Source organism: Poromitra crassiceps (genome assembly GCF_964638095.1).
Source record: "Poromitra crassiceps genome assembly, chromosome: 6".
Classification (NCBI taxonomy): Eukaryota; Metazoa; Chordata; class Actinopteri; order Beryciformes; family Melamphaidae; genus Poromitra; species Poromitra crassiceps.
In genome coordinates this window covers 20,206,360-20,218,275 of record NC_139627.1, presented here as the reverse complement: position 1 = coordinate 20,218,275, position 11,916 = coordinate 20,206,360, and the positions used below count along the sequence as shown (strand labels likewise).

The 11,916-nt window shown below is 49.1% G+C and overlaps 1 protein-coding gene across 1 annotated transcript in view; it reads right to left on the bottom strand.

The window, feature by feature from the left end:
• Window positions 1–9,242: 9,242 nt before the first annotated feature.
• Window positions 9,243–11,916, bottom strand: part of tbx15 (T-box transcription factor 15) — a gene marked incomplete at both ends in the record, with an annotated part of 50,952 nt that continues 48,278 nt past the window's right edge. Inside the window, one exon of the mRNA XM_083639558.1 lies at window positions 9,243–10,048. Within this exon, the coding sequence (XP_083495684.1) occupies window positions 9,243–10,048 (806 nt within the window). The remainder of the gene's footprint in view (window positions 10,049–11,916) is intronic.

The window sequence follows — 11,916 nt, the reverse complement described above, 5'->3', positions numbered from 1 at the left end:
CGCCCCACGTGCCCGCACGCACAGTGGACGTGCCCACAGCGGCTTACTGTAGTCTATATTACCTTATGTTCCTGTGCTAATAAACGACACACGCAGCATAGGATGTGCTGTCAAAGTGAGAGGTTGTCCGACTCCACGTTCCTGACCAGATACAAATGCAATAACAATTCAATTTAAATACATTTAATTAAAATCAATTCAACTGTTCCATTCGAATTGATTATAATAGAAAATTCATCAGGTGAGTCCAGAGCTTGCAGGCTGTTGCGGGCTTAATACACCCTTAATCAATACTTATTCTTAATAAGTAGGCCTAATTGTAATAAATGACTAAACCTCACTGGCATAAAGAAACATTTCTTTCATTGTAGATTTTTTGCCCGTTTTCTTTCTTTTCAACATCATCTATGTGTTTTGGGGTGTGTACTGTACATGTGCAACAACCAAACTGATATCCACACTATGGGTGTTTTTCACAGTTAGATACTATACACATGCTCTCTCTCTCTCGCTCTCTCTCTCTCTCTCTCTCTCTCTCACTCACACACACACACACACACACACACACACTATCTTGGGTGTCTCTGTGTCCAAGAAGGCACAGTGATCGAACCAAAAATATAGTTATAGTCATTGTTTTGGATAATTATGATATAATTGTTGTTGGAGTGGGAACACCAGACATTCTGTTTACTTCAAACTATTTTTCCCACTATAGTTATCTACAGTACAGAACAGACCTACACCCATCACAACCATCATTTTCATCATCATTTTCTTATTCTTTTTTTTTTATTGCCTGGCTGTTTTAGATTTCTACTTCCATGCTGGCACCAGGCCGATGGCTGATCTGAGATCTGTCACACAACTGCACATCCTGCACAGCAAAATGGAAACTGTTCCAGATTTCCCCTGTGTTGTCTTACTGACACCTGACCTGCACAGATAGGGACTCCTCTAGCCTGTCTTCATTGGATCCAACGGCGTGTGTTGGTACAGTCATAATATTGAGACTTATCCCAAGAGACAGACTCAACATGGTGGTTGAACAGGCCCATACAACACCCAGCAGTAGCATGCTAACTCGTCGCAGGCAGGGATGTGTGCGAATGGCCTTCCTGTTTGCTATTACAGAAGGTCATTAGCTCGCTTTTGTTTAAAAGTTCCGAATGGTTATCATAAACCGTTGCAGCGTTTAGGAAAATAAATACTAATGTATTTGTGTGACAGGAAAAACACTGGCTGCAGCTCTGAGGCTGTGTTTCTTTTGCAAGCTTGACATCTGTATCATGACATTATCAATCTTTAAACCCATTCAAGATGTTCCATGAAGGAGGAAAAACACTGTGTCCAGGCGTGTGAAGGTATGCCATAGTCCTTTTGTGAACGAGCGATTGATTTAGTACTTCGATACACACGCCAGGCGCATTGTAGCACCTCAGCCGACTGAAACTTCACCTTCTGTCAGGAATAATTGATGGTGAATACAGGCCAAACAGAGGGAATCTCGAGCAGAGAGGGGAATAAACACAAGAGGGCAATAGTTTACCAGGAATTTTGATTTGACTGTCTCATATAGAGTCACACAGAAACACCCCAGCCTATCAAAACCAGGCGCTCAGATCCCACGCACACAATTAAAGGGATGTTTTTCTTGCATTTTGCATGTGGCCAGTGCCCCTCCTCATCCAGTAGAGTTCCCAGGGGAGGGATTCAAGTCTGTTAAAATGTCTGAAATGTGTTGGGAGGGAAAGATCAATGGCCGACACGGGGGGATTTTGGGATACCCTCCAGGCAGCGTGCTGTCACTCACAACGGGCTCAAAGCGACAGATTAGGCACAACAAAAAGAAAAGGATCTGGTCACAAGACCGCCGGGTACCTCGCCGCCGTTCCAGTTCCGTGTTTTAATGGCCGCTCTCCGCCATTAATCAATCGATCGGATTGTTTTGCATATTTTGCCTCTAATGGCGTCTGCCACGATGAAAGGCTGCGAGCGGCTGTTATCCAAGCCGCCGCCATTCTTTTCCACTTAAGACCTGATGGATAGTTTACAGTATAAAAACAGACCTGCTGTACATTATGTCATCTCCCTGCACTGTGGAGCCATGTGCGGCGCTTCTCTTTACATGGACATGTCCTAATTTAACAGGCCCCGAGGTAAATTTGCGGTGGGGGGGGGGGGGGGGGGGGCGAATGCGGCTGGAACAAGAGGGAGAGGGGAGGAGGGGGGAGGGGTGCATATCAGACAAATAACTTGAATAATTATTGGAAATAATGTCCAGATAGATGGAGTGATGCCAAATTATGAAATCATGCGCCTCTCTCCGGTACATCACCCTACTCATTATTTGAAGTCATGCTTGGAAAACAGGTGTTTCCAATAGTGGGTCGCTGTCTCCACGGTCCTGGACCCCCTTCATTTTCTGATGATGGTTCAGATATGATGTTTCATGGCCGGAGCGGTACGCATGATAGGAAGTGATTGGGGAGAGCCGTTCAGGAGACATCCGTGTAATGGATGCTGATTGGCCCCGGCTAAATCTCCGGAGCCAGTGCCTGTGTATAAAGCGGGGGGAGGGGTAACCACAAAGCAGGAGTAGGAGCCATACTTATATGTTTCCCCTCTCTAAATGATTACAAAGGGATTTCTCTGTCTCTTTAAACAGGTGCCATATTTATGCACATCAGCACATAATTGTGCCAATGCACATAAATAAGTGCAGTTGGCACAAGAGCTTAATTCTTCTTGCTCATAATAAACAGAACCAGCAGGGGTAAAATATGTCGTTTTGGGGTCTTTTCTTCCAGTTTGGTTTATGATGGATGCATTGCGTCAGTGTTTGAAGGCCATGCCTGTGATGTGGAAGAGAGCAGATGTGTGTGTGTGTGTGTGTGTGTGTGTGTGTGTGTGTGTGTGTGTGTGTGTGTGTGTGTGTGTGTGTGTGTGTGTGTGTGTGTGTTATAAGGGGAGTGAGTGAGCGTTCTCCTGTGTGATTAATAATCATGTCATTCTCAGTCACTGCTTAGAGGCCGCCATTGACTATTAAAGCACTGTTCCCACATCCTGCTTACACTGCGTAGAGCCCACCATCGACTGCTAAAGCAGACTGTTCCCACGTCCTCCTTACACTGCTTAGAGGCCGCCATCGACTGCTAAAGCACACTGTTCCAACATCCTCCTTACACTGCTTAGAGGCTGCCATCGACTGCTAAAGCACACTGTTCCCACGTCCTCCTTACACTGCTTAGAGGCTGCCATCGACTGCCAAAGCACACTGTTCCCACGTCCTCCTTACACTGCTTAGAGGCTGCCATCGACTGCCAAAGCACACTGTTCCCACGTCCTACTCACACTGCTTAGAGGCCGCCATCGACTGCTAAAGCACTGTTCCAACATCCTGCTTACACTGCGTAGAGCCCACCATCGACTGCTAAAGCACTGTTCCAACATCCTCCTTACACTGCTTCGATGCTGCCATCGACTGCCAAAGCACACTGTTCCAACATCCTCCTTACACTGCTTAGAGGCCGCCATCGACTGCTAAAGCACTGTTCCAACATCCTGCTTACACTGCGTAGAGCCCACCATCGACTGCTAAAGCACTGTTCCAACATCCTACTCACACTGCTTAAAGGCTGCCATCGACTGCTAAAGCACTGTTCCAACATCCTGCTTACACTGCTTAGAGGCTGCCATCGACTGCTAAAGCACTGTTCCAACATCCTGCTCACACTGCTTAGAGGCCGCCATCGACTGCTAAAGCACTGTTCCAACATCCTCCTTACACTGCTTAGAGGCTGCCATCGACTGCCAAAGCACACTGTTCCCACATCCTACTCACACTGCTTAGAGGCTGCCATCGACTGCTAAAGCACTGTTCCAACATCCTGCTTACACTGCTTAGAGGCTGCCATCGACTGCTAAAGGACTGTTCCAACATCCTGCTCACACTGCTTAGAGGCCGCCATCAACTGCTAAAGCACTGTTCCCACGTCCTCCTCACACTGCTTAGAGGCCGCCATCGACTGCTAAAGCACTGTTCCCACGTCCTGCTCACACTGCTTAGAGGCTGCCATCAACTGCTAAAGCACTGTTCCCACGTCCTCCTCACACTGCTTAGAGGCCGCCATCGACTGCTAAAGCACTGTTCCCATGTCCTGCTCACACTGCTTAGGCCGGCATCGACTGCTAAAGCACTGTTCCCACGTCCTGCTCACACTGTTTAGAGGCCGCCATCGACTGCTAAAGCACTGTTCCCACGTCCTACTCACGCTGCTTAGAGGCCGCCATCGACTGCTAAAGCACTGTTCCCACATCCTGCTCACGCTGCTTAGAGGCCGCCATCGACTGCTAAAGCACTGTTCCCACGTCCTCCTCACACTGCTTAGAGGCTGCCATCAACTGCTAAAGCACTGTTCCCACGTCCTGCTCACGCTGCTTAGAGGCCGCCATCGACTGCTAAAGCACTGTTCCCACGTCCTCCTCACACTGCTTAGAGGCTGCCATCAACTGCTAAAGCACTGTTCCCACGTCCTGCTCACGCTGCTTAGAGGCTGCCATCGACTGCTAAAGGACTGTTCCAACATCCTGCTCACACTGCTTAGAGGCTGCCATCGACTGCTAAAGCACTGTTCCCACGTCCTCCTCACACTGCTTAGAGGCCGCCATCGACTGCTAAAGCACTGTTCCCATGTCCTGCTCACACTGCTTAGAGGCTGCCATCAACTGCTAAAGCACTGTTCCCACATGCTGGTCACACTGCTTAGAGGCCGCCATCAACTGCTAAAGCACTGTTCCCACGTCCTCCTCACACTGCTTAGAGGCCGCCATCGACTGCTAAAGCACTGTTCCCACGTCCTGCTCACACTGCTTAGAGGCTGCCATCAACTGCTAAAGCACTGTTCCCACGTCCTCCTCACACTGCTTAGAGGCCGCCATCGACTGCTAAAGCACTGTTCCCACGTCCTGCTCACACTGCTTAGGCCGGCATCGACTGCTAAAGCACTGTTCCCACGTCCTGCTCACACTGTTTAGAGGCCGCCATCGACTGCTAAAGCACTGTTCCCACATCCTGCTCACGCTGCTTAGAGGCCGCCATCGACTGCTAAAGCACTGTTCCCACGTCCTGCTCACACTGTTTAGAGGCCGCCATCGACTGCTAAAGCACTGTTCCCACGTCCTGCTCACGCTGCTTAGAGGCCGCCATCGACTGCTAAAGCACTGTTCCCACGTCCTGCTCACGCTGCTTAGAGGCCACCATCGACTGCTAAAGCACTGTTCCCAGGTCCTGCTCACGCTGCTTAGAGGCCGCCATCGACTGCTAAAGCACTGTTCCCACGTCCTGCTCACGCTGCTTAGAGGCCGCCATCGACTGCTAAAGCACTGTTCTCACGTCCTGCTCACGCTGCTTAGAGGCCGCCATCGACTGCTAAAGCACTGTTCCCACGTCCTCCTCACACTGCTTAGAGGCCGCCATTGACTGTTAAAGCACTGTTCCCACGTCCTCCTCACACTGCTTAGAGGCCGCCATTGACTGTTAAAGCACTGTTCCCATGTCCTGCTTACACTGTGCCAGTACCGACCAGCGGTACTATGTTTATCCCATGTTGTTGTGGGCCGTTCTGTATTGGCCGTAGCACCTGTGTGTTCTCCCGTCACTTCCGAGTAAAGCCTGATTACCTCCTCAGCTCGTGTCCTGGTTCTCTGTTGATATTACATGATACAGCCTCTACCGGCGTGGTGGCAGCATCGGGTTTATCCTCTAGCCCAGTGATTCCCAACCTGTGGTCCGCGGCCCCCTGGTGGGCCGCGAAGGTATTGCAAGTGGGCCGCCAAATCATTTCCAAAAAAGTATGATTTTTGAAAAAAAAAAAAAAAAAAAAAAAAAAAACAATTTTTTTTTGGAAAGATTTTGAAAAATCATACTTGAAAAAGTATGATTTTTGTTTCTTTGATGTTATTGCTTTTGCTTGAATTGAAGTTTCATCTTTACATCATCTTTATATTGGGTTTGTGTTTATTTGTAACCCTATCGATTTAATGGGCTTTCTTCTGATATTTGGATTTTGTTTGGATCTGATATTGGATGTCAAATTGTTATGAGAATGCATTTTTCCATTGTTGAAGGATACCGTTATTTATTAATCATTTGTTAATTAGCCTGTTACAGACAGCCCCTTGCTTGTCATTTCTGACATCTGTGTGGTGCTGATGGACAGCTCCTTGAATGATTGGTGTGTGTGTGTGTGTGTGTGTGTGTGTGTGTGTGTGTGTGTGTGTGTGTGTGTGTGAGTGTGCGTGTGTGTGTGTGTGTATGTGTGTGTGTGTGTGGACAGCTCCTTGAAAACTGTAATACTGAAGGTGTTGCAACATGTTACAGGTGCTGTGTTAGTGACTGTGGAGCTTCCAACATGTTTCTCCTGTATTCAGTTCAGTCCTTTATGTTCAATTTTCAATAAAAAAGTGCTCTGAGAACGCATTATATGGCCTTTGTATTTATGGGGTCGGAGGTGGGCCGCGAACATTTTTGAGACATAAAAGTGGGCCCTGAGTTGGAAAAGGTTGGGAACCACTGCTCTAGCCCTCTGTTTAACTCCGCTACGTGTGTTGAACTGCCGTCCAACAGCAGGCTACACCTCACTAGAGCAGAAACTGTGAAGCCTACAGCCTCTACTGGCGCTGCTTAGAGGCCGCCATCGACTGCTAAAGCACACTGTTCCCACGTCCTGCTTACACTGCTTAGAGGCCGCCATCGACTGCTAAAGCACACTGTTCCCACGTCCTGCTTACACTGCTTAGAGGCCGCCATCGACTGCTAAAGCACACTGTTCCCACGTCCTGCTTACACTGCTTAGAGGCAGCCATCGACTGCTAAAGCACACTGTTCCCACGTCCTGCTTACACTGCTTAGAGGCCGCCATCGACTGCTAAAGCACACTGTTCCCACGTCCTGCTTACACTGCTTAGAGGCCGCCATCGACTGCTAAAGCACACTGTTCCCACGTCCTGCTTACACTGCTTAGAGGCCGCCATCGACTGCTAAAGCAGACTGTTCCCACGTCCTGCTTACACTGCTTAGAGGCCGCATGTCCTGCTTACACTGCTTAGAGGCCGCCATCGACTGCTAAAGCACACTGTTCCCACGTCCTGCTTACACTGCTTAGAGGCTGCCATCGACTGCTAAAGCACACTGTTCCCACGTCCTGCTTACACTGCTTAGAGGCAGCCATCGACTGCTAAAGCACACTGTTCCCACGTCCTGCTTACACTGCTTAGAGGCAGCCATCGACTGCTAAAGCACACTGTTCCCACGTCCTGCTTACACTGCTTAGAGGCCGCCATCGACTGCTAAAGCAGACTGTTCCCACGTCCTGCTTACACTGCTTAGAGGCCGCATGTCCTGCTTACACTGCTTAGAGGCCGCCATCGACTGCTAAAGCACACTGTTCCCACGTCCTGCTTACACTGCTTAGAGGCTGCCATCGACTGCTAAAGCACACTGTTCCCACGTCCTGCTTACACTGCTTAGAGGCTGCCATCGACTGCTAAAGCACACTGTTCCCACGTCCTGCTTACACTGCTTAGAGGCTGCCATCGACTGCTAAAGCACACTGTTCCCACGTCCTGCTTACACTGCTTAGAGGCCGCCATCGACTGCTAAAGCAGACTGTTCCCACGTCCTGCTTACACTGCTTAGAGGCCGCCATCGACTGCTAAAGCACACTGTTCCCACGTCCTGCTTACACTGCTTAGAGGCCGCGAAAGTGTCATCATTTTGGCAAGCAAGGACTTAGGTTACTTAGTATCCATTGAAAAGCACCATGATTTGTTTTCATTTTGTGTTATAAATAATGTTTTTTATTTTTTATTAAAAAAAATTCAAACGGTCAGTATCTCAATTGGGAAAGAAACGTCTTTTCCTCTGGCAGATTTGAGTCCTGGCCTTTCTGGAGGGCAGATTACCAATGAGAAGATCTCTGCTCATTGAATTACAATGGAACAAAGAGCATTTTTGGCACATTTTAACTTTTTCTTTTTAAATAAATGCCGGAATGTTAAGTATATTTTTCACAATCCTCCTTCCCACAGGGAAGAAGAAGAAGAAGAAGAAAACAGAACCCAAAACCATGTACATGAATTGAAACGTTTATTGAGCTTTTGTGTGCTTGGCACCTGTATTTACATTTTTTTAAAGGCCTCCCAAAATAATATTTTTTCTATTTCCCTTTTTGTCACACATTTGTTTCCATAGCAGATTGGCCTGTAAAACTGTTATATTGCTTGGCACTTAAATACACTTATCTACAACACACCAAAACATACTTAATTACTCTGTTTTCCTATTGCTTCTTTATAACTTTTCACACAACAACTTGAAAGCTTATGTTATCGCTTGCATTCGCCATCTTATATATGCTTTAAAAAGGTAATCCACTCAAAAATAGTGAAGCCATTCCAGTCTATAAGGAAAAGGGATCGGTTGATGATGATTGTGTGATGACTGTTCCTGAATAAGCCCCTCCCACTCAAGGCGAAGGAGGCGTGACACCAGATGCTTAAAGTTCCTCGGTCACCTTGGCCTTTATGTCTTTGACTTGCTGTTTGGCACATCGGACTCCCCCTCATGGAGCCGTGCTTCGGCCATCTTGTCCAGTTGTCTCTTTCATTCCAACCAAAAACTTTACACCATAAACCGCCATCCGGCACGCTTCCACACTTCTAGAATGATGCGGCACAAGTGTTTGGTAACATGATGTCATGACTGGATAGCATTCACTGAGTCCACCAACACCAAAACATGAGTCACTTAAAGAGCTGCGGTTACTATTGCACCATAACAGATTGATGGGTTCACACCTGATAATCCTCCTGAACCAGAGCATGCAGGTTTCCCCCCCGATCTGACTTCATCTTGGGCTTTGCTCTCAAAGTCAGAATCAGGTTTGCTGTCCCACTTCATTCTCTTTATCAACACAAAGATAATTAAATAATAGTTTTGACTCCCTTTATGTTCTATTTTAAGTAACGGAGTGTCTTCCAAAACAAAAACATGAGATGATATCCTTTTTTGAAAAGGTTCGTTTCGTACCTCGGTACATTAACATTTCATGTAAAAACGCCAGCTCCACATCAACACTGTTAACACATGGTCGTCTTTAAACCAGGTCGTGGCGTACAGACTGAAAGACTTTGGAAACATGGGGGGGTGGGGGCGGCAGTGAGGTGGGGGATCCCGGTCTCTACACCATGTGCATGGACATCTGAGAGGAGGAGCCGTACTGGCGCCCGTCGCAGGAGCCGCCGCCCTGCTGGCCGCCGGGGGGGTTGCCACTGATCATGTGCATGGTGTCCATGCTGCCATTGGACAGGTACTGGCGCTCGGCGAAGGCCCCGGCCGGAGAGGAGGAGCACAGCAGCCCGCCCTGCGGCTTCTCAGGGCTGGCGGCCAGGCGCGGGGAGGTGGGGAAGTTGTATCCGTACAGGTTGTAGGGGTTGTGCAGGGAGAAGGCGTTGTAGGAGCCCTGCTGCACGTGGTGGTGCCCGCCGTAAGGGGAGGAGCCGGACGAAGAGGAGGAGGCGGAGCTTGTGCTAGCCCCGGCCTGCATCACGTACTGCAGCTGGGAGGCCGGGAAGGACCCGAGCTGCCCGCCGTATGCCTCCATCTTGCCCCCGCCGCTGCCCTGAGGGCCGTGGGCGCCGCCCTGCATGCCGGCCGCCAGCAGGGAGGAAGTCCTCTGGGGCAGGAAGGATTCGGAAGACTGAGGCACGCCGCCCACGCCGCCTGCCCCTGCGGCCCCCAGACGTCCATAGGAGCTGTCGGCCAGGCCGCCATAGCCCTGCAGGGCGGCCATGTTGCTACGGGCGCAAGCCGGGTACTCGGACAGGCCCAGGTTGCACAGCTGGCTCTCCCGGCAGCCCACGTTGAAGGTGTTGGGGGCCAGGTGGAAGGTGGGCGGGGAGCAGGAGGGGGACAGCAGGTGAGCCGCTCCGGACGGGGAGGGGGTCCCGGTGCTGGAGGTGGTGGGAGACGTTCCTGTGCTTCCACCTGGAACACAGACGACAACATACAACAGAGACCGTGAGATAAGCTGCCATTTTAACCAAGACCAGAGGGGGTCAAGACCAAGACAAACAAGTCCTATTCAAGACCAAGATAAGGGTTGAACAGTGGCTTCCAAATGTTAAAAATAATCTGAAGTTTCTTAACTATCTGTAGGAGCTCTGGACTAAATTATTCAAGATCCAACTAATTCAGTGGTTCTCAATGTGGGGTCTACCACTAGGGGTACTTGGGAGTGCTCCAGGGGTGCCCCCAGCAAATTGATTTTGAATTGTTAAACTATTATTTTATTTCAATTCAGTTACTAAAAGTAGACAATGTAGCATGACTGTTTCTCTGTTGTCTCTCTAGAGCTAATACAGACAGTCATGGAATTCTGGACAAAATCATATGTGAGAGTAAAAATATTCTCAGATTTGGGTCTGAGAGACAAAACCTCATGAAATGGGGGTGCGTGGCTCTAATCATTAGAGCCGTGCTACTACACAGTAGAGTCTAATGTGTAGTAGCCTAAATTAGGCTTCCTCGTTTTTTAGAACCGAACCGAACCTAATTTAGGACCTAACCACTTTGATCCACATGCACTGCACCTCGTACCCCACAGGCTAATTGCATGGCTTCGCTCTTTGAAAGTCGTGAACCATATCATAAAATATATCGCTCGTATCTGCAGATAAATATGGATTCAGTTTTGAGCATGTCTGGTCAACAGAACAGTCCTTTCCTCAATAAAAAAGCCATGCGCTCTGAATTTAGACATGTATAGACTCAGCTGAAAGGGGAATATAAAAAAGAAACACACACACAGAAAACTTGTTGGCACATATTGTATCCACTAAAGTCAAGCTTTCTGGAATGGAGGGATAGCTGTGGGATATCAATCACATATTTCTCTATTAATGAGAATTTGGCCTGGGTTCATCTCGCTGTTGGAGAATTTCAGTTTGAAAGCAGAATAAGGAGGGAAGGGATGACGGGGGGGTGGGGGGGCATAACTAAATAATTCAGGACTGGCTTGGCTGGGGTTCTGATTTTGCACCATATGCCTTCGATAATATCACTGCTGGGAGGGGGGCTGCTTTCTGGGGGAGAGAGAAATGAAGAAAAGCCAGCGAGGAAGAGAGAAGGTGAGGTAGATACTGCATATTATATGGAGGGAGGGAGGGAGGGAGGGAGAGATAGGAGAGAGGGAGGAAGAGAGGAGAGAGGCAGAGAGATGGAGAGGGAGAGAGAGGGAGGGAGAGAGGCGGAGAGATGGAAAGAGAGGGGGAGAGAGGGGAAAGGGAGAGAGAGGAGAGATAGAGAGGGGGAGGGAGAAAGAGAGGACAATAGTTTGGTGATGTCATGTTTTCCCCTCAGCTCTCGTTAGAAGGGCTTGAGTTGCTTCAGCGCCGCGGGGGAAGAGTTGATTACTTGAAGGGAACGGGGTGTCTGGTGCCATAAGGGTAAAGCTACACACAGGCGCGCGCGCGCACACACACACACACACAACACACACACACACACACACACACACACACACACACACACACACACACACACACACACACACACACACACACACACACACAACGCACTGCAGTGTCCTTTCTGGGTGACCCCAGGTTCATTGGCGGCGCGAGGACTTTAATTAAAGTCTAATGGCTTCATAGGAGTCTAATGATAACAAACAGATGTCCCGCTGCTCGGAGCGTCACGTCATGCTGACCTCTAGAGGCGACGGGCGGAGGCGCGGCGTGTGAGGAAATCGAGCAGCTAGAAGCGGCGAGGCCCGTGATGTGAGCCATGACTGAGACTACGGCGCCGTAGGGTGGACGTCGTGTCGCCAAGCCGTTCCAAAAGCCCCGGGGTCG